Genomic DNA, 27,753 nt, shown 5'->3' on the forward strand with positions numbered 1-27,753 from the left:
TTTAGCTTTTGTCATTTGTATTTTATTTTGTGAAAAAAGGAGTTGGGGGGATCTCAGATCACATGGGGAATATTAGAAGTATATCACTCAACAATCATTTTATAAAGTCTAACTTCAAAATGCACTATGATTTATTACAAAAGTATATTTTCTTCTGTTTGCCGACATGGTGGTTCCATTTTGTGATAAGTTAAACTCAGCAGTTAATTTGTTGCACTGCCTGGCTGCATGAATTCATCCAGTGTACATACGTACCTGTGCAGCATTACTTTTGGGGTTTGTATTTGAATTTGCAGTATTGATTATTATTTTTGTATTTTACTTTGCCTCTGTTATTGGAATTGTAGTAAACATAATTTATACATATGATTTTACAACTGTTTTGCAACTGAAAAGTCTCCTTTAAATTGTAAAGTTTTATTGATGGATACTCATTAAAATGGTATAAGAATTATATTAACAATTGTTTTGTGTTTTGATGCTCTCTGTACATAAATATATGTCTATTTATCTGTTTAATGGTGCTTGTGTCTTGCAATTTTGGATACATTTTAGAATAAAGTTTCATTTTACAAGAAGTAGTTGTATTTTCACAAGCTGTGTCCCAAAAAAAAAAACAAACCCAAAACCAAACACCTTTTTCCCATAAATAATTAGGATTATGAAAGAAGTGTACAAAAAATATTGATAACTTCAGGCAGCAATGCATTTGTTTCTAGAACATAGAAGCATGCTGTCTACAGAAATGCACAGTTCTATATTGCAGTTGATTTACTGCAGCAGCTGTAATTACATAATAACTTAATAATATTTTAATTTAAAAATTTTTAAATTTCCACAACTATGCATTTTAGAGCACTTCTTGGTAAGTCTAATGGCTTTACTTTACAGAAGATTTATTCACATCTAGGACTGATCTCATTGTTTATTAACTGGAAAAGATGCACAAAGATGCTTCTACAAAAGCTGCCTTAGGTCCAGCTACTTCAGTGATGCCACAGGTGCTGTGGTAGCTGTCCCACAGAAAGTACTTTTCAAGTGGGAAACCATTGAAAAGCATAGATCTCCTCTCTGAACTGGGGCCAGCAATTTAATTTCTCTTTTTCAGCAGTGAAAGAACAATACCAACTTGGCAGGTATTACCTGAGCACCAAAAGCTGTAAAACACTGTTTTAGTGCATTGGAGACTGTGTGAGAAACTGCAGGAGTCAGCTTCAGTGGTTCCTTTGCAGTCCATTATGCTCCTTTAGCTTCTATCTCCTGTAGCTGGAGGGCAGAGGAAATGCAGCTTGTGAAAGCAGATAATCATGTGGGAAAGCTCATTTGAGAGTGTGAGCTCCCTGAGCGAGTGCCCAGGTGAGCCTGCCTTGGGCACTGCTTATTTGTATCCCTGTTCCACAGAGAACACCCCCTGGATGGCATCAGGCAGATCAGAGGTGTGATTTTGGAACAGCAGCTTTCCCTTGCTCCAGCTGCTTCCCTTTCCCCTCACCCCAAGCACGTGCTCCCCCCCCCCAACACTGAGCAATTCCAATTTTACTTTGCCCTCCTGTGATTCCAGTGGCTTTGTAGCTCCTCATCTCAGAGCAAATAAGAGATCTGTAACAGATCAGGCACCCCATCACTAGGTCTGTGTTTAACAACAGAGGTGCAGAAAGCTACCTGTAGAAGAAGAACAAACAGCATTATCTTAGACAATGCCTGGATGTGACAATGTAAACCTGCAAACAAATTTGCTAATTACTGGCCTAAGCAGGCAAAATGTGAATTAAGGGCTTTTTAATAGGAAAATGTTCAATTCCGTTTACAGACCTTCTAGCATCTAGGATCCACAGTGTGAGAAACTGATGATGTTTTTGTCATCTGGATTGAGCAGTTGAGGAAGGAGAAAAGACTGGGTGCAAACCTTTTACAGACCTTCCTCAGGTAGCAAGGCCATGGTGTCTCACTGCCATGACAGTCTGCTTTTCCCTTCACAGAAGCCAAAGAAGGAGAGAAATCCCAGTTAATTTTTTTTTTTTTTTTTTTTCCTGAAGCAACAGAACAAAAATAAATGTAGGGAATAGCACAATGTGCTGATTTTCAGAGCCAGGATCTTCTGAAATGTAACAAGTGAGACGGTACAGCCATGGTGTTGCTTGATAAAAAGAGTATGTGCATAGAAACAGAGATAGTGCTATAACAGAGCAGTGATAGTAACAGACCGTGTGGGAAGAGAACCCCTACTGCACTGAGAAACTCTGTCTTGGTTAAAATTCAAATTTTCCTGGCTGTTATAGGTTAAAGCTGGATCTTTAACAATGTTTAAATGTACAAGTGTTCACGATATAAACTCCTGGATGTATGTTTCTGAAAAACATGGGAAGCCCTCTCTGGAAGAGTAACTACCAAGAGGAAAGGCTGTAAGGAAAGGATACAGAAAACAGTCTTGCTGCTGCATTGAAACCACACAGCACAATAGTCAAATACAAGCCTTGCATTGTTTCTGAAAACCATTCACGGTTTATACCCTCTGCTACATTGCAGTAACACAAGCCCAGGCACTGAGCATCCCCTAGCTGGCTGAGCCTTCAGTGGCAATAACACTGTATCCGCGGTAATAATAAAACTTTGACCCTCTTCCTCAGGAACCTGTGTATTTTCACAGTGTGCAAGAACAGCAGCATCCTTACCAGCTGTGTGAGAAGGAGGAGGTCAGAGAAGGAGTTCTCTGTGAGCTCTTGAGCTGTTGACTCCTGCAGGGATATGTGACTGGGGCAGTGGCCACAGAGGTGGGAATCAAAACATTCATGCTGGAAGTGCCAGGGGTTCTGCTGCCTCTGGAGATGAGAACGTGTCTGCCCTGGACACATCTGCTGGGCTGTGGTTGGTGACAACACGAGAGGGCAAGACTCCAAAAGAGAAATAAAAATAAAAAATGTGAGGTTTTCGTGAGCTATGAGAATAAGCCAGGTTTGAGACATTTCCATAACAGTGGACACACCTGGTGGCAGGCTGCAAGGTGACCTCGGGAGTCCTGGGGCAGGAGTGGAGGCAACATCTAGTCCATGGTGTCCTGTACACAACCAGCACCTCCTTCACTGGAGCTGCTCAGCTTGGAGAGACCGTAGAGCAAGAGAGTTGGAGAGAAATTTTGTAAAAGGGTAGGCAGTGGCAGAACAAGGGGGAACGGCCTCAGACTGAGATGGTAGGTGAGGACGGGATTTTGGGGCAGGAATTGTTGCTGGCAGGGTGGGCAGGGCTGGGATGGGATTCCCAGAGCAGCTGTGGCTGCCCCTGGATCCCTGCAGTGCCCAAGCCAGGCTGGACACTGGGGACAGTGGCAGGGGTCCCTGCCATGGATGGGGTGGGATGGATGGGGTTTAAAGTCCCTTCCAACCCAAACCATGTCACGATTCCCCTCAGCACGGGCACCCCTCGCTCTCATCTCTTTTCCCTCACGCCGCTCCCTCCATCCCTCAGCCCCAGCGCCTCCTCTCCCTCAGCGCCTCACCTCCGGCCGCCCCCTCACACACCCTTCACCTCACCCGGGCCCTCCTTTCCCCACAGCCCCGTCCCGCTCTTTCCTTCTAATCCCCTCAGCTCGGGCTCCCTTTCCCTCATGCCAGGCTCCCCATCCCCTCATCCCTTCACCCCGAGCGCCCCTTCCCTCATGCTGGGCTCCCCATCCCCTCAGCTCGGGCTTCCTCTCCCCTCATCCCCTCATGGCGGGCTCCCTCTCCCCTCATCCCAGTCTCCCTCTCCCCTCACCCCGAACGCCCTTTCCCCTCAGCCCGGGCTCCCCTTCCCTCATGGCATTCCCATCTCCCCTCATCCCCCAGCCCTCTCCCCGTTTCCCCTCAACCGTCCCGCCCCGCGCTAGGCCGGCTCGGCCGGCCGGGCCGTTCCGCCCATGGCGGGCGGGCGGGCCGGTCCCGCCCCGCTGAGGCGCAGGCGGCGGCGGGCGCTGGCCGCGGTGCCGGCGGAGCGGGGCAGCGCTCGCCCATGGCGGTGTGCATGTGCCAAGCCGTGCTGCCGGCCCACGCCGGGCCCCGCGGCGAGCTGGGCGCGGGGCCGCTGCTGCGATGGATGGACGCCGCCGCCTGCCTCGCAGGTACAGGGCAGGGGGCGGCGGAGGGAGAGAGGGCTCTGGAGGCGCGCCGGGGCACAGGGTGAGTGGGGCAGGGTGGAAGGGGCCGCACTCGCCATGCTGTCCCTTCTCGGGGTCACCCCAGAGCAGGGATATGTACAGACTCTGCTGGACGGGCCCGGGAGCTCCGCTGCTCACCCTCTCTGGGCAGTCTGAGCTCGCTGGAGTTCTTCATCATGGAATCACTGAACACCCCACAGGGATCCCCCAGTCCGGCCCCTGGCCCTGCACAGACACCCCAGATTCCCACCCTGTGCACCGCTGGGAGCGGTGTCCAAGCGCTCCTGGAGCTCTGGCAGCCTGGGCTGTGCCCCACGACCCTTCAGGGGGAAGAAACCTCTCCCAAAATCCAGCCTGACATCCCCCTGACCCAGCTCCATGTCCAGGTGGAGCTTCCTGGCATCATTGCCTCATGTCACATTGCTGGGCAGCCGAGCAGAGCCTGCTCCTCGCCTGACACTCTCTGGCTGTTTGTACAAGGACATTCCCGTCTCGCCCACCTCTGAGCACACCCAGCTCCTGGTGAGGAGGATGCTCCAGTCCCCCAGACACTCCCGGAGCCTTCGCTGGCCCCGCTCCAGCAGCTCCACGTGTCTCAAGGAGCCCAGGAGATTTGGGGTCCGGTTAGGAGCAGACACCACGAGGGCGAGGCGTCAGATGGCTCCGGAGAGCGAGGAAGGCAATGGGAATGTGAGGATGAGGAGAATTTTAAAAAGGAGCAGCAGAAGGGAAGAAAAGAGGTGGGAAAAGATAAGTTAGAGAAGGAAGAAAACTACTAATTTAAGACTATTGGTACACGTGTGCCAAAAAAGAAGGAAAAGTGCCACTGCCTTGGCAGGGGATTGGACTAAATGGTCTCCGCAGGACCCTTCCAGCGCTAACTATTTTGGGATTCTGTGGAACAGTCACAAATCCAACCAACTCCGCGCCTGACTGTATCCCGGCTTAGAAAGCTTCTAAAACCCCCTCCTGTAACTTGTAGAAGTGACTTGTGAGCGCGGGCGGCAGGGGAAGCACGGCGAGATCCTGGCAGCGAGCTGCGCTCCCGGTGCTCGCACCAGCAGCCCTAAGGGGGCTGGCGGCGCTCCGTGGCTCCTGCCGGGGTGCCGTGGCTCTTTTCGGGGTGCCGTGGCTCTTTCCGGGGTGCCGTGGCGCTTTTCGGGGTGCCGTGGCTCCTGCCGGGGTGCCGTGGCTCTTTTCGGGGTGCCGTGGCTCTTTCCGGGGTGCCGTGGCTCTTTTCGGGGTGCCGGGTGCTGGGGTGCCCGTTCCCGGCGCGGTGACCGCACTCTGCCCGAGCGGGGCTCACACCGACACCCCGGACCCTCTTCTTTCAGGTTCCTGGGGGAGTGATTCCGTTTCAGCCCTTCAGTGTTTTAACTCTCAGCAGTGCTTTTTGAAAAGGGACTGCGGTTTCCCCTTGTATTTTCAGATGGAACTATTCAGGTATTGATAGAGAGCCTCTGATTTCTCTGAGCACCACTTGTGATGCTCACTAAAATTATGGAGCTGTTTGGGAGTGAGAGCTGCGTTCTGTGCAGTGCTATTTTCCAGGTTCCCTGTCTTGCCTCTGTCACTCAGGACTTCGGAGCAGAGGTTCTCTGTGTTTATACAGCTCCTACTTCACCGGAGATCTACCTTTTGACTGGAAGCTCTAGGTGCTATGGTCAAATAAATAATATATCATAATAACTTGCTATAAAAACCATCAGGTGATTAAATATTAACAGTAAATTAAATATTTGCCTTTTCCAGATTAGCTTTCATAATTAATACAAAAAGCGTGCCTTCTTTTTCACAGCCAAATGCATCCCAGGAAGATGAACAACAATTCAAATTTGGGTAAAAATATTTCACAGCAGGCAAATTCTGGTTTTGAATTTTTAAAATCTTGTCTTTATTTTTATATAATTCCTCCATTTTTGGTGCAGCACTAAGGACAAGTACTTAGCTGCTGTCCACTGTTGTGAATGAACTAATAACCTAAGATTTTTACCTACCACTAATCAGGTTTTTCTCCTGTATCTCAGAATCCTCAGATGACATAAAACTTCCCCACTGGATTGCCCTAGCTGATGCTCTCTGTCATGTTTTGAGGGAGAATGATGAGCTTTCTTTGAGCTTGCTAACACTTTGTGGCTCTTTCTTTCAAAGTGCTTGTTAGGGCTCTCTTACCAGAATGCTAATTTTTAGAAAAAGACTTTAGATAGAGGTTTTCAAACTGAATGAGATAGTTGCTGTCATCTAGTCTCATCTCTATGATGTTACCCATAAATATGATCACCCTTTACACCAAAATCACGATAAAAAATGTTAACTTTAATCTTATTCAGCTTTGTTTTTTCCTAAGGGGCGCAGTGCAGAGTTGCATTATGGTGTTCACAGGAGGAAGCAGGATCTGCTGCGTGCAGCCCCTGTGTCAGGCTCCAGCCCACAGGTGAATAGCTCCCTGCAGGTGCAGAGTGGTAACTGTGTGCCCCTGTGTCTCTTTTGAAGCTGAGAAACATGCTGGGGTGTCCTGCGTGACAGCGTCCATGGATGACATTCAGTTTGAAGAGGCTGCCAGGTACACAAACCAGCTGACTGCAGTCAGATGTTTTCCTTCTGGAGATTCTTGTTTGGCAGAGATAAACCCAGGCATTATAAAATGGGAGATAGCAGACCCGTGGACTCACCACAGACACAGGGCTAAGTCTCAAAATTGGTTTTTTACCTGTGATAGCCTGACCCACCCAGAGAGCAGATCCATTCCAGAGGGCAGAAATGAAGTGTTGCTACCTGGACCTGGCAATCGAGATGCCTGGTGATAAACTGATGGCCCAGTGCTCTCTGGCTCTGGTGAATGGCTGCAGGCCATGGGTTATCTCTGTTAAATAATGAATACACACCTATAAAACTTACTGCTATTAGTGTTTTTATTGTTGCAAGTTCTCATTTGGTTCACTTCTTAACATCTTTTTCTTTCAGCTCTTTTAGAAAAAAGAGGAATGTTTTACATTCACTGATCATTGAATCAAGTGGGTTTACAGGATAACACAGGACTGAATTTGTTGTAACCATTTTTCATACTTTTCAGTGGGATAAAAAACACTCTAGGAGGAAATGGGACCTTTATTCCTAAACTGTATCTTTACAGAAACCTAAAGCCATGACCTTGTGTGGTTGTGCACGGTGCAGTCTGGGAATTAATGAGAGGTTAGATGGGATAGACCTGGCAGCACAGAGCAGTGCAGATGCAGTTACTGTGGCTGTGAGCAAAGCACCACTGGCTGCCAGAGACACAGCTTAGTTTGTCAGTTTAAACCTCTTCATGGCATGAGTGTAAAATAAGCACCCACTCAGACTTGACACTGTCCATTAGAGTAGGAACTAGAACCAGTGGCAAAGAGAATGTAATTCTAATGAATCTAGAACTCAGAAGAGAATTTCTTGGTCTGTTTCACAATATTGAAGTGTTGGTCCTGCCTGGAATTGCTCTATATTTTTAATTTTGTCCTTAGAAAAAAATCCTGCCTGTGAAAATTAATCAAAGTCAGGGTAATGTTTCCCTTTCAGGTGTAATAGTTCAGATTTAGTATCTTCAGAGCACTTTTCTGTCCTGTTTCTTGAGAGCAGAACAGAGTTTCTGGAATATCATGAAAATACTTTTCCTTCCAAATTTGTTTCCAAATGTTTCTAGTTCCTCTTTCACTTGTAATACCAATGTTCAATTTGTAACACAAATTTTGGGTACAAATCTTGTAACTGAAAGAAATCATTTAAGAAATTATTTCTCTCTGTCAGGTCATCCCTAACGTCCTTCTTATAGCTTACTGTGCAATTTCCTAAATTTTGCCACATCTAATTAATCTTGCATAAATAAGAGTTCTTGCTGCTCTTTCTGATAAATTAATAAGATGGTTTTTAAATTACTTACTGTAAGGTTTATTTACCTAAAACAGATTACTAAATCTTCTGCAAGGATTAAGTCTGCTGTGCTTATTTCAGCTGAGATGTAAACAGAAATTGTCACAAATCTATACAGTTCAAAACTTAGTTTTATACCATGATAACCTCTTCCTTTTCTTGTAATGCACAGCAGTTCAGTTGTACTGATTTTAAATTACATTTATTTAGATTTTATTAGTGTTCTGTATGTGAATCACAATCAGTTCATTCAGCAAGTTTCTGACAGTTTTAAGTGGAAGTGTGGTGCTGTGTGACTTCTGTCCCTGCTTATCTGTAGATCTGAACACTCCCTATCTGGAAGGCACCTGGTGGCTCCCTTAGCTGTGAACTTGAGAGCAATTGCCTTAACAGTTTTTCCTTTGCAATGAACAATGCACAAACTGCCTCTGAGCATCTTCTGCAGAAGCTGAAGAGGGCTGTGCCCCTGCAGATGGTCAGTTCTTCCCACTGACCATTTCCCCTGCCACCACCCAAAGGATTCCACCTCAGTTCTTGGGTGTGAACAGGAGAGAGAAAATTGTTGAGTAGTTTGTTGTTCCTGTCAGGTCCTGTGAAGGAACAGGTTTCCTGTTTCCTATTTCCCATTCTAGTTCTGCAGTGGAATAAGCAATTTAGGTAAGCCTTTACCTTGAAATGTCAAAGCTTCATTCATCTAAGTTAGGAAGCCATTATTATTATTATTATCATTATTATTTTAAATAAACTGGGGCAATAACTGCAAAATCCTTTGCTGAAAGTGTTTTGTCAGTACCCCAGTGCTCTGAGTTAAATTTTACTTCAGTCTTGGCTGTAATTAGCTCCACTTTGCTTGCCCCAGGACTGCTTTTCAGCATTTGTAGCTCAGTGTGAATTCCCTGGAGGCAGTGGCCTGACACCCTGCACATTGTGTCCTTTTGATTCCTGCTCAATGGGAAAACTTGAGGGCAAACTGCCTTCCTTCCACCCTCTCAGCACAGCTTAGGGTTGGGATTGGAGGGGTTTGGAAACAAAGTTTGCTCCTGGAGCATTTAGGAATTCCAGAAGGAGAGATCGTTTAAATTTGCTTTGATGATATAACAAAGATGATTTAAAATAGAATAAATAATAAAATAAATGAAGCGATGAAAACAAATAATGCAAATACAAATAAAACAAATAATGAAAATTGTACATAATATGATGAAATCACACTAGAAAATAAAGTAAAAAATTCTATTTAGATATTTTGTAGGCAAATGGGGAAGAGTAGTTTTCAGAGGCATAATGTTAGCACAGAAGGGACAGGCAGTCCTGTTCTTGGCCAAGGCTTGGAACACAAACTCTTTCCCATCCTTTAAAGATGAACAAGAGCACTTTTTGTCCTGGGACTGTCTCCTCTTGTGCACATACCTGTATGCCAGAGGTGCATGTGGAGTGTCTCAGTGCTTTTGCAGCTACATGTACTCCGTGTTTCAGTGCAGGATGTGCTTTCAAGCAAAAGCCAAAATTTCTGGGTGTACCTGGAGCACACCTGCTGTCATACAGACACCAGCAGAGAGAAGGAATGTTACCATTAAGGCTATGCAGATCTCTGAGTGGCTGTAAATGACCAATCTGACTGGTGAATAACAGTGTTAAACTGAAAACAGTGAAAAATTCACTTTCTTTCAGTGAATTTTCAGTGCAGTGTGAAAGACACAGATTGATTAATGAGATATTATTCACTACTTTCAGGAGTACACAGAGGCAGATTCAGGCCCTTACAAAGCTGCATGTTTGTATGCTATAAGGTCTTACTCTTCCTAACAGGGTTGGACAAATTATTGCCATCAGAACAAAGGTGAACAGAGCATTCAAAACTAGCATGGAGGTAAGAGATCATCACTCTTTTTTTCTAAAGATATTTAAGGAGTAGAGCAGAGGTGGGAGCAGCAGAGAAACACAGCCTGGGTCTTTATTTGTTGCAGATATCTGAACAATAACACTGTCTAATGGCACTGCTTTCAGGGTGTTACAATTGTGTGTTTCCCATAAAATAATCCATGTCAGAGTAGCAACTGGACCCAAAAAAATTAAAGCATTTGGCAGGTGTAGTGGGCAGAATAGGGTAGGTGGTGTTGGTCCAGGCCAGATCCACTGAACAGGTGGAGTTCAAAGCATTTTTAAAACTTCTGATACAAATGAGTGTATCTCAGGTGTACACATGATCTTAATCTTCATACTGTAGTAAGCAGGCAATGCCTTGCCCAGTCACTTCAAATCAGAACTGAACTTTGGGGGTGCTTTTTGTGTCCAATTCCCATTATTATTAATGGAAGTGATACATCTCCCAGGTAATGTATTCCAAAAGCTTCTGAAAATCAGGAAAAATCAGAATTTTGATGTATGTCAGGCCTATGCCACAAGATCAAATACAGTGTTCCACATTCAAGTGTTTCATTGTGCCTTGCACCTCTAAGCACACGTTTTTTTGCATGTACAGATCTTAGAAACTGATTCAGATGGGGATTCCAAATGCCACAGAAGTAAATTGAAGGAAATATCCATAAAATTACATCTAAAAGTTTTGTCATTTTAGCCTATAAGTGATGCTAAACAAACATAAAAGTTCTGTACTAAAAAACCTTTCAGAGCTGTGTTAATATGATGACCAGAGATGTATGAGTGATTAGAGAAGTTTTTTTTACCTTTTGTCCTTTTAGGTGTAAGGGCCTGATAAAAGCTGCATTGTTTTGTCTCAAATCAGTTGACAATGATGTAAACACCTTTTTTGTCTCCTTCCTCCACCACCTTCTTCCTTGTAGGTTGGCATCAAGGTCACAGTACAGGATGTTTTGACTAATGCTGAAAAGATTGTGAGTGTGGCATATGCAACATATGTGGCCAAACCAGTTGGTGCTGGAAAGGTATTTTTCCTGTTTTCTCCTAAGCTTTGAGTGACTGAGTTTCTGTGAAATGACCCAGCTTTTCCAGTTGTGAAACACAGCAGAAACACTGTTTATTCTGATCAATTACAGGAAAAAAGCATAAAGTCCAGACTTTGTAAGACAGAATTTTGGGGGTTTTTTTTCCCCAGTTTGGTGCTGTGAAATGGTTAGGTTGTTGTTGTTATTATTATTATTATTATTATTATTATTATTATTATTATTATTTCCTTTTGCACTTTGTTCATTACAGAAGTGGGGTCTTTGTGAGGGCTACAATATTGACAGAGGCAAGCAGTGGAAGAGGGATCCTTGTGAGTCTCTCTTCTTTTCAGAAGTTGATTGCAGGATGGGATTTTTTATCCTTCACTTCCCCTCTTGGGGAGGTTGTTCAGACAGAATACATTATTTTTAAGCTCACTTCCAATCTAAATTGGAAGCCATTTATGTTGATTAGTTTTCACGCCAGGGCTGTTTCCTCTCCCCAGTGTTTGGGTCTCTGGAGGTGTTTGGAAATCAGTCATGGTACCATTGCCCTTCACATTACTGTGCCAGGCAGGCACTGCCTTTTACAGTTTTCTTGTGAGGAAGGCCAAACACTCCTCAGGCTCTCTTAATAAACTCCTTTACATGTGAAATTCTACTTTTTTGATTGTGAGTAGCATCATGGATCTGACTCTCCTGTGTCACTGAATGTGTTAATGACAGCACATCTGGCTGCTAAACATCCACTAGAGACTGGCAGAGTCATCCCATGAGCAATTAATACATCCAAGCACTACTGCTTTGTGAGGATATGGCACAGTTTGGACAAGAAACAGACTGCAGCAGTTTACTAAAACTAAAGCCCAGCTCTTGTCTCTGAAAGGCCAGTGGCTAAATTGCTACCCTAACAGCACTAAAATAGTATCAAGTAAGAGTTGTTTGTTTGATATCATACTCATAACATCAACCTGTTTACCTTTTGCCCACATTTCTGGGGAGATTAATTTGGGATTAAATTGGTGATGATTAACTAAGATTAGGCTTAAGACGGGAATGTCCCAGAGGGAGTTTGAGAGTTCAGTTCAAATTCCATCACAAACTAAAGTCTCAGAGACATTGAAAAATAATTTTTTCAAATCCACTTTTCCGAACAACTGTTTTTAAAACTGTACAGAGAGAATCTCAATATACCTACCATCTTAATTTTCTAACTGGGCCATCTGGGAAAATCTAGGAAGCTTTTGGAAAGGACTAGAAAGGAGGCAATGAATCTGCAAGAGGGTTATAGGGAAGAGTCAAAAATTGACAAACATCAGTGGCAACACTGCAAGACACAAAATGTTGAATTTTGCTTTGTGAATTATTTTAACATTTCTGAGGCTAGGTCTTCTAGACAAATCTGACAAGTGATTGCTCAGTGACACCTGTGCTGTTGTGCTGTAATTATCCAAATGTAGTAATTTTCTTAAGCTAGTACAAGTTTGGATGCAGTTTGTCATTGAACTGACATATACAGGAATTTGAATTGACACCACTGACCAGTCAAAGGAATTATTTTTCTGGTTCAAAAATTCCATCCTCAAACATTCATATTAAGCTCATCTTTTCCTCTCTTTATTTTTTAAATTTTCCTTAAATGAGAACTGTCTTAGTGTTCATTTTTCCTAAATGAACACTGTGTGCTCTCATTGATGTTTGTATTTAAAAGCTGAAAGCAGTTTGTCACTGAGTTTTAATAAATAATTCTGAAAGGATAACACAGAATCTCATGAGCTTTAGACTCTGCGCTTGTTGTATTAATAAACTTGTCATCTTGGACAACTGATAGCAAAAAAGTTGTAGAAAATGCTGATGCCATTTTAAGTTCAAAGTGCACTTTGTTAGGATTGTGAAATTCAGAGCTGTTGTGTTGTTTTCCTCTCCATTTGCACAGGTTGAGTTAAAACCTGTGGAGCTGCTGTCTGCAGAAGATCACCTGGAGCACAGCCTGGCTATTGAGAGGAGAAGGATCCGCCTGGGCTATGTCCAGGTGTTTCAGAAGCTAATGCAGGAGAGCAACAAGGAAGGTGATTTCTGTACTCACCACAGAAGGTGGAACACTTATGGGCAGCTGGAAGGAAGGAAGGAAGGAAGCAGATGAAACATCTCCCTGGGGTTGTGTGAGGTAGAAATGTCTGTGGCAGATTTGTGGTTAGAGGTGCCAGAGGCATGTTAGGCAGTTATTCTAATAGAATGGTATGTCTTTGTCTCTCACAAATTACAGATTTAAAAATGCAGGGTTGAAGGCCAATATTTGCATTATATAGGTGTGAAATACAGATCTTCACGTGTGTGAGGTTTCACAGGTCACACAGAGCTCTGAATTACAGCAGTGAACTTCTGTGACACCAGTTGTGATGTAGACAGAAGCATGAAATTCACTCAGGCTTATGGCCATGTCTTTGCCAGAAAGCAAAGTAAGAACTATGTTTATGCCCCAAGATGATTCCCAACAAGCAGAAGTTTCATTACATGGAGGTCATAACAGGTAAAAAAGTTAGAAAAGCTGAGCAAAGAAACAGGTTCTTCCTTATTTATGGTAGTAATTTCTGTTCTTAACGAAAGTTGTGCTCAAAAGTTGTTCTGTTCCCACACAAAAGAAATTACTCAGAGCAGTTAAGAAAATATGCTGGTATTTGGAAAATCTGAGCTGTAGCTCCATGTATAAATTACAGGCATTATGTGGCTTTGCTGAGGAGAGATTAAACCTGTTATAAACAAAGATCAAGCCTTAACGATTTAGTAAGACTTCACAGAACTGAAGAGTCTTGTTTGGTACAAGAAAACAAGCTATTTATCTTCATGGCAACTGTCTCACAGGGTAGAGTTTAATAACCTGAGTGACAAATCAGAGGTCAATGGGTTTTGTCTTCACTGCCTTTCCTGGAAACTTATTTCAAGGATATTATTGTAGCACTAACTCACCTCCTTAAGGAGACAGAACAAGCAGAGTGGGAGAAGAGAGAACATTGTGTGTAAAGACTGCTAGGTAGCAACACATGTACAAATCATACCCTGAAAGTGAGGTTTATTGGGTGAGTGCATCTTAGGGAGCACCTTAAGTGGGTCCAAAGTACAGGTTAGTCATATGTTTCCACATGCTTACATAATCACAAAGTTGGTTAATTATGGCATAAGTCAAAAGTACCATTCAGGTCAAGCAGCTTCTAGCACAGATAGCCACTTTTAGAATTACTTGATGTAATCTCATGCCTAAATCTTTTGCTGAGAAACATCACCGAAAATAATTGAGATTAGAGTGAGGATGCATGGCTAAACCCTGAAAGTGACATCAGAAATGCTCAGGTAGTGCAAGGTGATCACTGGTCCAGATCCTCATTTGTCTTCTCTGTTTGATATTGTCTTAGGCAATCACAAAATTTGTAGCAAGATGAAATAATCGTGTCCTGCTCTAACCTTAATTAAGCACATCTGTACAGGTGCCCCTCACACACAGTACAAAGCCTTTGACAGACATTTGGGTTGGTGCTGAGCTGCTCTGACAGCTCCTGATGGGGCTGTGCTGGCAGCCCTGAGCACCCTGAACAGCACATGGTGGGGCTTTGGCTGCTGCTGGCCCTGACATGGGGACAGGGACACAGGAACAGCCCCTGACACGGGGACACGGGAACAGCCCCTGACAGAGGGACACAGGGACACAGGAACTGCTCCTGACCCAGGGACACAGGGACACAGGAACTGCTCCTGACCCAGGGACACAGGAACAGCCCCTGACACAGGGACACAGGGACACAGGAACAGCCCCTGACAGAGGGACACAGGGACACAGGAACTGCTCCTGACAGAGGGACACAGGGACACAGGAACTGCTCCTGACAGAGGGACACAGGAACAGCCCCTGACAGAGGGACACAGGGACACAGGAACTGCTCCTGACAGAGGGACACAGGGACACAGGGACACAGGAACTGCTCCTGACAGAGGGACACAGGGACACAGGAACTGCTCCTGACAGAGGGACACAGGGACACAGGAACTGCTCCTGACCCAGGGACACAGGGACACAGGGACACAGGAACTGCTCCTGACACAGGGACACAGGAACTGCTCCTGACAGAGGGACACAGGGACACAGGAACTGCTCCTGACCCAGGGACACAGGGACACAGGGACACAGGGACACAGGAACTGCTCCTGACACAGGGACACAGGGACACAGGAACTGCTCCTGACAGAGGGACACAGGGACACAGGAACTGCTCCTGACACAGGGACACAGGGACACAGGGACACAGGAACTGCTCCTGACACAGGGACACAGGGACACAGGAAGAGCCCCTGACAGAGGGACACAGGGACACAGGAACTGCTCCTGACAGAGGGACACAGGGACACAGGAACTGCTCCTGACACAGGGACACAGGGACACAGGGACACAGGAACTGCTCCTGACACAGGGACACAGGGACACAGGAACTGCTCCTGACACAGGGACACAGGAACAGCCCCTGACAGAGGGACACAGGGACACAGGAACTGCTCCTGACAGAGGGACACAGGGACACAGGGACTGCCCCTGACACAGGGATGTGAGCATGCACTGAGGGCTGGCAGCAGCAGCAGCTCCTGCAGAACACAGCAAATGTTCAGCCTCTTGTTTCTTCCCTTGCAAACCACAAGGCTCTTCTGTGCCTTTCTGTTTTTCTTTTCACTGAGTCTGAAGCAAACTGCTCTCTTCACTGGGCTTTTTTTAGTCTGAAAGCATTCATTGATACATTGGTGCTGTGTTTCAGACACTTGTGAAGAGAAGGATGCAGTTTCAACTGAACATACTCACGTACAGAGCACTGAGCTTGTCCTGCCTCCTCATGCAAACCATCATGGAAACACTTTTGGTGGCCAGATCATGGCTTGGATGCAGACAGTGGCAAGTATTTCAGCAAGGTACTTCCCTACAGCATTGTCTCTGCGTGTGGTTCTAAATGGATGTGCTTTTAATCTTAAAGGTTTCACAAGGATTTGTTTTATGAGGAATATAGACCCAACCCCTTGTGACTTTTCTTCCTCCTCACATTACAGGAGGCCTTTGAACTATTTACGTGGTGCATCTCCCACAGCATGCCATGCCACTGAGACTCAGACATTATTCTGTTCCACATACAGACCCTAAGGCAAAAGAGGCTGTCATGCCTTCCTGGGAATCTTTGCAGAAAGCCAGCATTGGATACAGGAACAGACACCTGCCCTCCTTGTGCTTGGTGCAGTGTTTTAAAAACAAAGTTAGTTGTTTAATCAGGGTAAAACCAATGCTGGCCCTGTATCAAGTGACATCCAAAAATAAACAGCCTGCAGATATTCATGATGCCAGAAGAAAATCAGTCAGAGAAAGAGGATCCACACAAACAGATTCTGTTTTGTTGGTGTGTGCACAGAATGGATGCACAACCCTCAGCAAGTCACTTGACCTTTCAGTGCCCCTGAGTTGCACGTCCTATGGCTTGCAACAATTTTAGCAGTTTAAAGAGCTTGGGAATCTTCAGGTAAAAAGAACAAAGTATGTTTTGTGATGCTGCTTGCCAGTGTGACCCAGGCACATAATCATTTAATTCCTCTTCCCTGGAGTCAAACTGTTGTTTGTCTCCCTTCCTGTTCCTGGACACTGTACAAAGCTTCTTTGTAAGCAGCACTCAAGTTTCACTCTGAATTCTCCTTGCATACTGAGTGACCTAATTCACTGCAGGGACGTTAGATATGTTCTCCCTTTTTATCTTTAATAATTAAATGACTTCTCCATTCATTATTCATACGGTTTTGATTTGTAGCCAGTGGTTGTACTGATAACAACAGATTTTCTGTAGTGGTTGGATAAACAACTTGTTTTAGTAACATCAGAGTGCACTGACCTTACCCCTGTGTGCAATTCCAGTGGTTTGAAGGGACTGTTGCAGATTTTTGCCATAATATGACTCAGAATATTTTCTTGTTTTCATCTGATAAGTTTTACCTAATGTGATGCACATTTAGATTTAAAAAAGGAAGGGGAACATCAGCAAATGGAGTATTGAACAAGTTGTCTTTGAACTAATTAATGTCAGACATTATTACTCATGTTGGAAATTTCAGGAATAATAACTGGTGTCAGAGGCTGGTTGAAAACAGAGATGTTGTAGTTTTTGCTGGAGAAATAAAACTACTCTCACTGTGAACCCTTCATGAGGCCACTCAGAGTTAGACCCCACCTTTGAAGGTGCCAGGTGAGAGTTTCTATGGCCACAGGCTGTGATGGAGGAACAGAAGAGGAGGGATAACCCTGGAAAAATAAATTTCTACAGGCATTTTAAAGGTTACTCACTCTCCTTCTTATGTCCTCACTGCCTTTTTTTGGCTGGCCAATACATGAAAATCTTGCACATAGGAATAACACCATTTGAATATTAGTAATATTAACCTGAATTTGATGAATACTTTCTTATTCCTTACATTTGCAATAAAAGCATTCAGGGTATACTTTTCCAGGAAGAAATGAATATTTAAACCTGATTTCTGGTTTGTTCCTCTCCTCATCCTTATTGTGTTTGCATCTTTAGAGTGAACATTGTAAATAAAATCAACGCTTAGCATTTTAAATCAGAAGAGCAAATTATTTTAATTTAATTACCAAGCAATCCAAATGTATTAGACTATTGAAGAGATGTACCAGTCAGTTAATTAGCTGCAGATAATTGTGTGCATTTAACAACACTGGTACATTAGTTTTCAAAATGCAGTTGAGTTAAAAGCTAGGAGTGCTACAGAACTGTATTTTCAAATGTAGAAAACTTCACCGTGGAACAGTCTATCCTAGATGTGCACATGGGCTCCTTACTGACAGCAGTGTGTTGCTTCAGAGGCTAAAAATAAATGGCATGTGCTGGATATTGTCCCCTCTTCCTGTGATGCACAGACATCCCAGTAGAAGTGAGGGGCTTTGCATGCAGAACTGATGAAGAAACTTCATTTTTGCCTGCTCCAGAGAGCTTGGAAATGAGATTCTATTTGCACAGACTGCATCTGGTAGCTGATGGTTTTTTTAATTCTCATTTCATATCACACTAGCAGAGAGCATCTAAAAACAAGCCAAAAGTACAGATATTAAGACTAAATAAACTGGCATGACATTGCTTGGACACTGTCCCTGGTTCTCAGCTTTTCTGCTCACGTTTCCTTTAATTGTTTAAAGGCTTTAAGGTCTGGCATTTTTGCACTGCTCAGGAGCCTGCTCACCTGCAGAAATTAATGAAACTGTGAGGTAAGTGGTTACTCTGTAGGTAAGGGATTCATGGTCTGGCTTTAAGAGAGGGCAGTCTCAAGCAGTGAGAACTAATTGGTGTTTGTAAAATGTGTTGGAAATGAAACAGCATGATGTAAGTGGTATTATGAAGGCTGAAGCTTGAGTTCCATGCTCTTGGAGCTGAACAGGCTAACACAGGGTAGATCTGTGTAATTTAGTCACCTTCCAGGCCCTGCAAACCCCGTTTCTGTAGTCAGCCACCCTGGTTGTGCTTCCAGCACAGCTGTGTGATCTGCTCTCTCTGGCTTTCTGTTTCAGCCGCCTGTGTCACTCACACCCCATCCTGAAGTCTGTTAACATGTTCAAGTTCTGGGGGCCATCCTTCGTGGGGGACCGCCTGGTCTTCAATGCCATTGTCAACAACACTTTCCACAACAGGTAAAGCTCCTCATCTTGTCTCCCTTGGCATCTCCAGCACCAGCCTACACTCTGTGTTCCAGGTTTCATCAGTAGGATTTGCATTTGTGAATTACTGTTTTTCAGGTGTGACTTTCAGGGATGTATCTATATCTCTAACTGTCTGTATGTGCCTTTTCTTTGTTTCACTTTTATCAGAGGAAGTTTTTAAAGAAAATATTCTCTGACTTCCAGTTTAAAGATTATTTGTCCCATTCCTGCAAATGCAGATAACAAATATTCCTCTGAAATTCAGGGATTTTCAAGTGCTGAGTTGCTCCCAGAAATCTGATTTTTCAGAGAATGCCAGCTTCTTGCCAGGATCTTCCCATCTGGGCATTTGTTGACAGATCTGGATTCTATTTATTGCTCATTTTTGCTAATGCTATTTAGCTACTGCCATAGTTTATTTTATTTCAGAACTGTGTCTGTCCAGACTGAGTAACTGATTTTCTGTGCTACAGAAGGTGTTTGAGTCAGGCTTCCTGCACACCTGGAGGCACTGCAGTCCTTTTCAGCATGTCTTCTGCATCACCTGTAGCAGTTCAGTGATTTATCTGAACTTCCCTTTCAGTGTGGAGGTTGGTGTCCGTGTTGAGGCTTACAACTGTGAGGAGTGGATCAAGGACCAGCCACGGCACATCAACAGTGCATTCCTCATTTTTAGTGCTGTGAATGACAAAGGGGAGCTGCTCACCTTCCCCAGGGTCAAGCCCACGACACAGGTGAGTTCTCAGAGCAGGGTGCTCCCCACAGCCTGGCTGGGAAGCAAGGAGCAAGCAGGGCACTGCAGTGCATCTTCTGGCAGGAGAGGACAGCTCCAAATGAAGTGTTTGCCCTCGAGTGAGAGTTTGTTATTGTTAGCTTCAGTCTTCCAAAACTGAGAGGCTCAGTGGAGGGTCCTCATGACTAGAGATTCTGTGGCTGATGGGCAGAGAAGAAGCTGATGTGTTTAGAGAGTTTTCCACTTGTCTAGATCTTGTGCCAGTTCCACTGACTGTAGATGAAATGTATAAGAATTCAGTGAATAACTGTTTCTATAAACTCTTAACAAAGATGAGGAATAGAGTGAATGAAGAAGTCTGTGTGAATCAAATGCCATGATGTGGGTGGGCTTTTCAGTTCCTTTGACATGGAGATCTGTTTGTGATTCCCTGAAAGTGGTTCATGAAACACTTGAAACACTTTGAACGCTATTGTTGAATTATTTGCTGTGGTGACACCTGTCACTAATTTTCCTGCTCTAGTTACAAGAATTTTAGAGAGCCAGTTGTCACAGTCCGCAGAAATAAAATTATGTTTTAACATCAGGGACCTTGTTTTTTATAGGATGTGAACTAGGCAAAGAAATCAAGATGTCTTAAGTACTCATCTGGGCAGTAAGTTTCACTACTGCCCATTGCAGGCTATCCCAAGAGGAGAAACTGACGTTGAAAAATAAAATTTTTCTTTGTGCCTTGAACACCAGAGGATGATAAATTGGGTTAAGAGTTTATTTGGTGGGTGGCACATTTGGAAAGATCTGAATGTGTGTGGTACTCTGCCCAGCTGCAGAGACCAAAAACACTAGGAGGATGCTATAATGATACAACTCCTGTATCATAATGGTTTATTTCAAATTGTTTCTATATTGCTAAGGCATAAAGTAAACCACCAGTTTACTTGGGTTAGCCTGTGGAAAAAACATTGCACAAAGTATTACTCTTTAATTGTATTACTGCTCTGACCTTTACCCATCTATAATAAATAATTTTTAGTTGTTTGTTTTGTTCTAAAATAATGAGATGTGTTGCTCTCTGGTTCACTTTTCATGCAGGATGATGTGAGGAGGTACCATGGAGCTATTGCCCGGAGGAGGATTCGACTCACCAGGTACAGCTGGGCCATGGCAGGTCTTGATTTTGAAAACTTAATTTTATAATCCTCTAAATAAAATAACTGAACTCTACCTAACACATATATGACTCCTATATGGCTTACATTTACAAGTAATTTTGTTTCAGTGACACTGAAATTATTAGAGGCTACTTATCTCAAAATTACTTTGCTCTAGAGGTTATTTTGTTTCACTTTCTTTCTCAGAAAGAAAAAGCAGTTATTGCAATAAAAAAATTGATAAAGTACCTGCATTTAGAAGACACTTAGGCCTATAGAAAGTGATTTTTCCTAGCATACACAGACATGTAAAGAACGAATTTTTGCTACTATGTCTCTTTTTAATTATGTTTTAGAAAATGCATGCTATCTGCTAAAGGAGACAAGCCCTCTGATGCTTGGGAGACAAGCAACCAGGTAATCTGTAGGTGCACAAAGAGCTGTGTTGGTACATTTTTGGGGTGTGTGAAGCAGCTATCCAGGCTGTGGCAGTACAGGTTGAACCTCTGAAGTGTTGTGGCAGTCATGAGGAATGGATGGACGTGTAACAGAGTGAAATTCCTCTTCTAGAAAGAGAGAGCATATGATTCACTATTGATGTAAGAATAAGTTCAATACAAATAATAAAAACATGTCTTTAAAACAGGTGCATGCAAGTGGTCCCTCAAGGTCTCATGCAGGTTTATACCTCAGTGTCCCCAACTGTTATAAAAGCTGAATTCTCCTGCAGAGGAAGTAGTTTAGGGTTTTGTTCTTTGTCTTTATCCAGCATGGAATGTCTGAAAAATTGCAGTGAGGAAACCATCTAGCAAATGCTAAAAGTGGGGGGAAGAGATAGCAACAGAGAGATGAAACTCTAAAACTTTGTTTCTGTGGAAAGAGAGGTGAAATCATGTTCATTCCCAGATTCCCTACACCAAGTGTCTCTGGTTTGGACAGGAGGCACCATTGACTGTTCCTGTGTCTTGCAGTGAATGGTGTTGAACCTGAACTTAGATGGATTTGTAGATAAGCTAAATGTTGTTTCAGTGTCCAGTTTTTGTGGCCAATGCAGATTTTTTTTTTCTGCAAAACAATAAATGTAAATATGCACTTCCATCCACTGCAGCCAAACATAAAGAATGGATATATTTGCAGTTTCTTTGCTGTGAGCCTGCTGTGTAAAGGAATTGCTAAGATGGACCCAGCTTGGTAGCAAGTAAGAGGTTAATTTTCGAGTAGATTCTAATTACTTAAGAGGAAGATGGACAAAACCATAAATTCAGTGGTCTGAGAGGTTATCTGTATTGTCTCCCTGGTGGCCAAAGTTGTTCTTCACAGCTTTATAACTGGAAAAACTGAAAATAGTGTTTTGTTGTCCTTTAATTAAGATTGTTTTGCCAACAGCCATTGAGTGCATCAGGAAGCCACTGGAAGTGTTTTAATTCAGAAGCTACTGAAGTGTGTGTTCACTTGTAAGGAAAATAAACATTTGTTTTCAGTTGCAGCACAATGATAGAAAAAAGAACAGCTCATTTCTGCAATGTTCAGTGGAATACATACTTTTACCCCTCCATTTTCAGAAATGTATCTTGTTTTTCAGGCATATTTGAGTTACAGCAACATAGCTGCACTGACACACCTGGCAAGAAAACCAGGATGGGACATAACCAAGACTCTGGATAATGTAAGTGCAGGAAAGAAATTACAGAAATCCGAAAGCAAAGCACTTCCCTGTTTGTGAACTGGTGTTATAAGCCCAAAATCAGTGAGGAACTTGTGTAAACCAGGTCTAGCAGAGGAAGATGCTGCTAGGAAAAGCAGAAGAAAGTCAAGGGAAAACCTGGTGTTAACTCTGTTTCAATGCATGTTTTCTAGACAGTGGAGAGACATCAGGCATCTGCCAAGGCTGTTTCTGAAATGTGGGTAGTGACTGCCAGTTGGATCAAGTCAATCCAGAGGTGTTTTGGGACAATAAAAAATACTTGCATTATTTTATTCTGACCTCCTGTGCATCACAGGCTATGAAACAGTGCTTAGTGACTCTTGCATGTAGACAGCAAGATACTTGAGTAAGAGCAGATGCAAATCATAAGGAATTCCAGTGATGGCAAAACTACCAGTGCCTTTGTAGGTTGTTCCAGTGGTTAAAAGACTTTCAGTGAACACTGCTGTGCCAGATAAACAGCAGACAACATTGGTGCTGGGAAAAGCAAGCTGGATCCAGCTGGGGGAGACAGGCAGAGAGAACAACTGGGGTTGTTCATCCTGGGGAAGAGAAGGCATTGGGGAGACCTTGAAGCACCTCCCAGTACCTAAAAGGGCACTACAAGAAGTCTGGAGAGGGACAGCACAAGGGGGAATGACCCTGAAGTGCAGAGGATTTGTTCCCTTTTCCCTGCAGCTGGAATGACCCCAAGCTGACTGACAGTTTTTGGAGGTAAAAAATGGCACTCTGATGTCTTTGACACAAAACCACAAGACCTGTAAGGCTGTAGAGATAATCCAGCCTTGCTAATGCTCACTTGGTGAGAGGTGTTTTGACTGCTGCACCTCCTGCTTTGTTTTGTGATTTGTCAAGTCTAGAAGACTCCCAAAACAAAGTGATTTCTGTTCTGTGCCACAGAAGAATATTGATGCAGACCTCCTATAAATGGTTTTTAAAGCTCTTAAGCATTTAATTTTACACCAAACTTGACTTCAGCAAGGTGTTTGCTGGATTGTGTTGGAGTTTATTTCCTCTTCCAAGATAAAGGAGAGAACCCAATTCAGAGAAATACAAAATCTGTGTCGATAGTGAAAAGATTGTTCATTTTTGATGCAGAAAAAAGAAACTGAAACAAACCAAACAAAATCTCAACAATGATGATGAACCTTAGGAAATTTTCATCACTTGAAAATCTGTTAAACTTCTCAAGATTGGAGAAGCAAAAAAGCATGTGAATTTGGAAATAAAATCCTCTAACTCTAAACATTCTGTTGTACCCATCTTCTTCCATTGTAAGGGGCTTGTGGGAAGTGCCAAACCCTTCTCTTGTGTGTCCATTGTTATGTACAGGTTATTCCTTTTAAAATCTCTGTGTTTGGATTTAGGCCTATGAGTAGAAATAGACCCAAAATAATCAAGGTAAGATAGTACAGGTGTGGGACAAAAGATGCAAAACTATGATTTAAAGTTAGTTCTGAGTGCTCTGCTTCACAGAAGAGCAAGGGAGAAAAAGGAAGATATTTTGGAAAGGTTGGTGCTGGGATGCTCCAGGGGCAGGAGGGCTAGGCCAAGGTGTGGCTGATTTTCCTGGACAAAGGCATGTGGCATTTTCCAGGAACTCCTGAGAAAATCGCTCAACTCCCAAAGGGGTAACATTTATGCATCTAAACGTTTACAGCAATCATTCTTTGCTTGTAACACATGCTGTCTTGTTTGTTTGTTCTTCCCAGGTAAAGATCTGGACCCACGAGGAGGGAGCTGTGCTGTCATTCAAGGTGGAGATGCAGGTGAAGGTCCCATCCCACGTCGCCTTCTCGCTCCTGTCCGACTTCAGCCTCCGCCAGCGCTGGGACAGACACTTCCAGTGAGCCCCTGAGACTCCTCTGCTCTGGCACACACACTCGTGATGTGCTGCCACCTCCCTGCCCCCTTAGCAAGAAAGGCTTGAAAGAATTTTTGAACATCAAACATTCATTAGTCAAAGTATGGGTTTTGCTTTTTCTACTGTAGAAGCTAAAAATTTGGTTTGGGGTTAGTCTGGTTCCAAAATTTTGTCAAAAGAGAGGGATAGGAGACAGGGCATCTTTATCTGAAATGAGCACAGTTCCAATCCTAGACATGTGTATGTTAACTGACAAAAACTCCAAACAAGTAAAAAAGAAAGTTAAAAGTAAGAACTGAGGTGGATACGTTCTGTGTGCTAGTTTTAAAAATCGAGGAAAACCTGGATTCCTTCATGTTTGTGCTGTTAGGGATACTGATGGTCAGTTTCACAGTCAAAGCAAGAAATTAAGAACTGAAGTCCTTCAAAATGCATATTTTCAGAAAGATAACATGTTTGAAAGCCTGTATGATTGGAAACTGTTTTTGGAATGGCTCTGAAAGGTTTGAGGTTTTTTGTGTACCTTGTATGGTGCAGAGTAGTCATTAGAGACAGCTGAATTGAAATTATACCAACTTGATTTAGTGAAGCATTTTCACTTAGTTATTCCATCCTGAAAGATTTTTACAGGAGGGTGGAAGTTGCTCCTTAGGGATACTTGAAAATCTGCAAACTCTACTGAGTTTACAGCTTGTAACAAACAAAACCTAAACAAGTACTGCTGATGAGGTGCTGCAGAAAACCTGAATTTCTCAGTCTTGCTGCCATGCTGCTGAAACCTGAAAATCAAAGGTTCAGTGTCAGGATGGAGCCCATTTGCCCTGAGTTTGTTGAAGGAGCTGCTGTTAAATGTGTGTGTTAAATGTCTCCACAGGACGTGCGAGGTCCTGCAGGCTGTGAGTGAGGAGGAGAAGATCTACCACGTCACTTCTGCCCCCATGACAGGCCACCAGGCCAGAGACTTTGTGATCCTGGTGTCCCAAAGGCAGCCCTGCAGGCCACAGTGAGTATGGCAATAACTTTAACACTGGATTCTAACTCCAGACTTCGTGGGCACAGTCTGGTCACCTTGACCTGCCACTGGATGACAGAGATGGCACCTTATTTTCTTAGGAGTGAGATTCCTGTGTTGATGCCTGATTTGCATTGCAATGAAATAAATCCAGATCATCACAAATTTTTAGCATGGTCCAGTATGGATTCTTTGATATGACTCTTTGGAAGTGGGCCAATAGGCCAGAATTTCAAATGGGCAAATGGGGAAAAAAACATGTCCCAGAGAGCCTGTCAGTGGGCTGAAGCACCCAGCTGGGAGTTTGTTTTTCATTTGTTTGAATTGACTTTGTACCCCCATCCCATGTAATTAGAGTTTTTACTTAGTCAAGGAAGTGCTTGCAACTTCACATATTTATTGTATCTGTACATTCTGCCAAGTCCCTTGCTCATTTTAACATACCCCGCTTTTTAAAGTTTTATTATTTTTTATTAGATTTCCTTTTGTTCCCACATAGTGAAACATGCGCAAATTGAATCTTTTGGTGTCTGTTACATTTCTTCATCCTGTTTGTCTTCTCACATTCAGTAATTCTTCAAGTTAGCACTAAAGACAGTGTCCTGTACTGTGCTGGTTTCCCCCTCCATGAGGGGATTCAGTGAGTTTGGATACTTTCACTGTGCCACACTATGGACCCTCTGGGTAAGGGCTGTTCCCTGATGCTGTAAAGGTGGGCTGAGGAGAGCAGGGTGAATTAAAAAGAAAAGGTGGGGAATTGTTCTGTGTCTGCCACAGAGATCTCCTGGACTGGAGTCTGTGCTGAAGCCTCACTGAGGCTCAGCAGGGCCCAGGCTTTGAACCAGCTCCTCTCCCTCCTGTGGAAATGGCACGTTGTGGTCACTTCCCTGAGTGTTTCTAGCAAGAGGAGGGGTGTGATGCTTGTCCCTGCCCTGCAGGGAGCCCTACACCGTGGCTGTGAGATCAGTGACCCTCAAGGCGATGCCCCCGAGCCCGCAGTTCTGCAGGAGTGAAATCCTCTGTGCTGGCTTCCAGATCTACAGCAACAGCACCAGCTCCTGCACTGTGAGTAGCCCTGCAGGGCCCAGCTGTGCCCCCTGCCCTGTGCCCCCTGCCCTGGGGCTCTCACCTCACCTGAGCTGACAGTCTGCAAAGGGAAAGCAAAGCACCTCCCAAAAAAGTTCAGTCTGGGTGTGTGGAGTCTGTCTTGTCCAACCTGACTGTTAGAAATGAGCTCCAGACCAAGCACTGGAGGCTGCCCTGCCCCTCCAGGGTCACTGAGTCCTAAAGTACACCTCTAGACAAAGTGCAGTACTGGTCTCTGGTGCTGTCTCTCTCTTTTCACTGACTACAAAGGCCAAGGAATTAGTTCAAATTAAATCTCTCACTTGAACTTCCATATGCCAGAAATCACACAATCTGATTCCCATCTCTGGACCCATGCCAGGGGAAGGCTAAAACTTTGCCATTTAAGAAAAGACATTTTTGAAAACTTTCAACAGCTCTTGGTAGCTGCAGTTCCTTTTTTCAGGGAACAGCTTTGCTCACAAAGCACACATATTTAACATGTTATACAGTGTTTCTTGCCGCGCTGCTCTGTACATTTACCTGCAGATGCTGGAGGATCTGAGAGCAGCGAGGACACCCAGATCACTGGAGTGCTGTAAAAAAGGCATGCTTCTTGCAAAATTATTGCCTTCAGTTTCAGAAGCACTGTGTGCTTCTATTCACATCCATAAAAACTGTGGTACTCATCCACGCTCTGCAAAAAAAATGGCTAAGTTGCAATCCAGAGGCTTTTTGTTTAATTTACTTTTGTTCAAACAGGTGTGTTACTTCAATCAAGTGACATCAGGAGTTATGCCTTACTTAGCTGCAAATCTTACTGGCTCATCAAAATCCATTGAAGACACTGCTATGGAATGTATAAAGTTCTTAGAGCTGAAAGACAGCGAGTGCTGAAGTTAAAAACAGATTTCTGAAGGGACATCTGAAGATTATCAAGCAGTTCTGGTTTAAATTCCTGCAAGGGTGTCGATCATTCTTCTGTAGGTTACTTGCTTCAGATCATGTAGTCAGTATTGGGCTTCAGCCTGAAAATACCTGGTGCAAGCATTTTCTATCAAACCAAGCTTAGGCCTTAGGCTCTAAATTCAATCTTTAATTTAAAAAAGATTAAGGAACAGATTCTGCTTCTGATTGCATTAATGAATTTTATATAAATGGAGGCAGAACTTGGCTCAGTAGAGCTGTAGTTCATAAGACTATTTCACTGTTTTAATGCTACATTGAACAGAGTGGCATCCAGGCAGTTTTAAAACACTTGTAATCTGCAGAAACAGGGCTACCAAGTAGCTTTGCCAGTGCTCTAACCTGCCCGTGCAGGTCCTTGCACACCCATTATTTATAAACTGATTTCAGCCCTTGTAAATTAGTGTGTGCTTTAGTACTTGTGTGTTTATCTGTGGCTCCCAATAAATTATTGTTCCGAGGTTACAGGCTCTCCACGGGTTTCATTACAGGATTTTGGGGGTGTAGAAGGATGCCTGCAGTGCTGGTGGGTCCTGCAGGAGAGCTGTGAGCTCCAGCCTCTGTGCCAGCTGTGCCACTGGAGCAACTCCTGGATGCTC

General features: G+C 43.7%; 1 protein-coding gene and 1 long non-coding RNA gene across 2 annotated transcripts; one reads left to right on the forward strand and one right to left on the reverse strand.

Moving 5' to 3' along the window:
• Positions 1-1,077: 1,077 nt before the first annotated feature.
• LOC306816902 lies at positions 1,078-2,768 on the reverse strand. Its single transcript, XR_013777808.1, has 3 exons — positions 2,673-2,768; positions 1,918-1,971; positions 1,078-1,266 (listed from the first exon to the last, which is right to left on the reverse strand). It is a non-coding gene; the product is annotated as an uncharacterized lncRNA (long non-coding RNA).
• Positions 2,769-3,943: 1,175 nt separating this feature from the next.
• Positions 3,944-27,612, forward strand: ACOT12 (acyl-CoA thioesterase 12). Its single transcript, XM_079333346.1, has 15 exons — positions 3,944-4,093; positions 6,623-6,692; positions 9,842-9,902; positions 10,837-10,938; positions 12,875-13,007; positions 15,735-15,885; positions 18,530-18,649; positions 19,242-19,392; positions 20,484-20,539; positions 20,899-20,959; positions 22,125-22,208; positions 23,960-24,093; positions 24,986-25,114; positions 26,062-26,188; positions 26,951-27,612. Exons 1-15 carry the CDS (start codon positions 3,985-3,987, stop codon positions 27,083-27,085), a joined length of 1,623 nt encoding a protein of 540 aa, XP_079189472.1. The 5' UTR covers positions 3,944-3,984; the 3' UTR covers positions 27,086-27,612.
• Positions 27,613-27,753: the final 141 nt, after the last annotated feature.

This window comes from Erithacus rubecula (genome assembly GCF_903797595.1).
Source record: "Erithacus rubecula genome assembly, contig: scaffold_96_arrow_ctg1, whole genome shotgun sequence".
NCBI classification, from domain to species: domain Eukaryota; kingdom Metazoa; phylum Chordata; class Aves; order Passeriformes; family Muscicapidae; genus Erithacus; species Erithacus rubecula.

Coding starts and splice junctions, on each gene's coding strand:
- ACOT12 (XM_079333346.1), top strand. CDS start 3,985: ATGGCGGTGTGCATGTGCCAAGCCGTGCTGCCGGCCCACGCCGGGCCC. Junction 9,903..10,836: donor CATTCAAAACTAGCATGGAG/GTAAGAGATCAT, acceptor TCTTCCTTGTAG/GTTGGCATCAAGGTCACAGT. Junction 10,939..12,874: donor AACCAGTTGGTGCTGGAAAG/GTATTTTTCCTG, acceptor CCATTTGCACAG/GTTGAGTTAAAACCTGTGGA.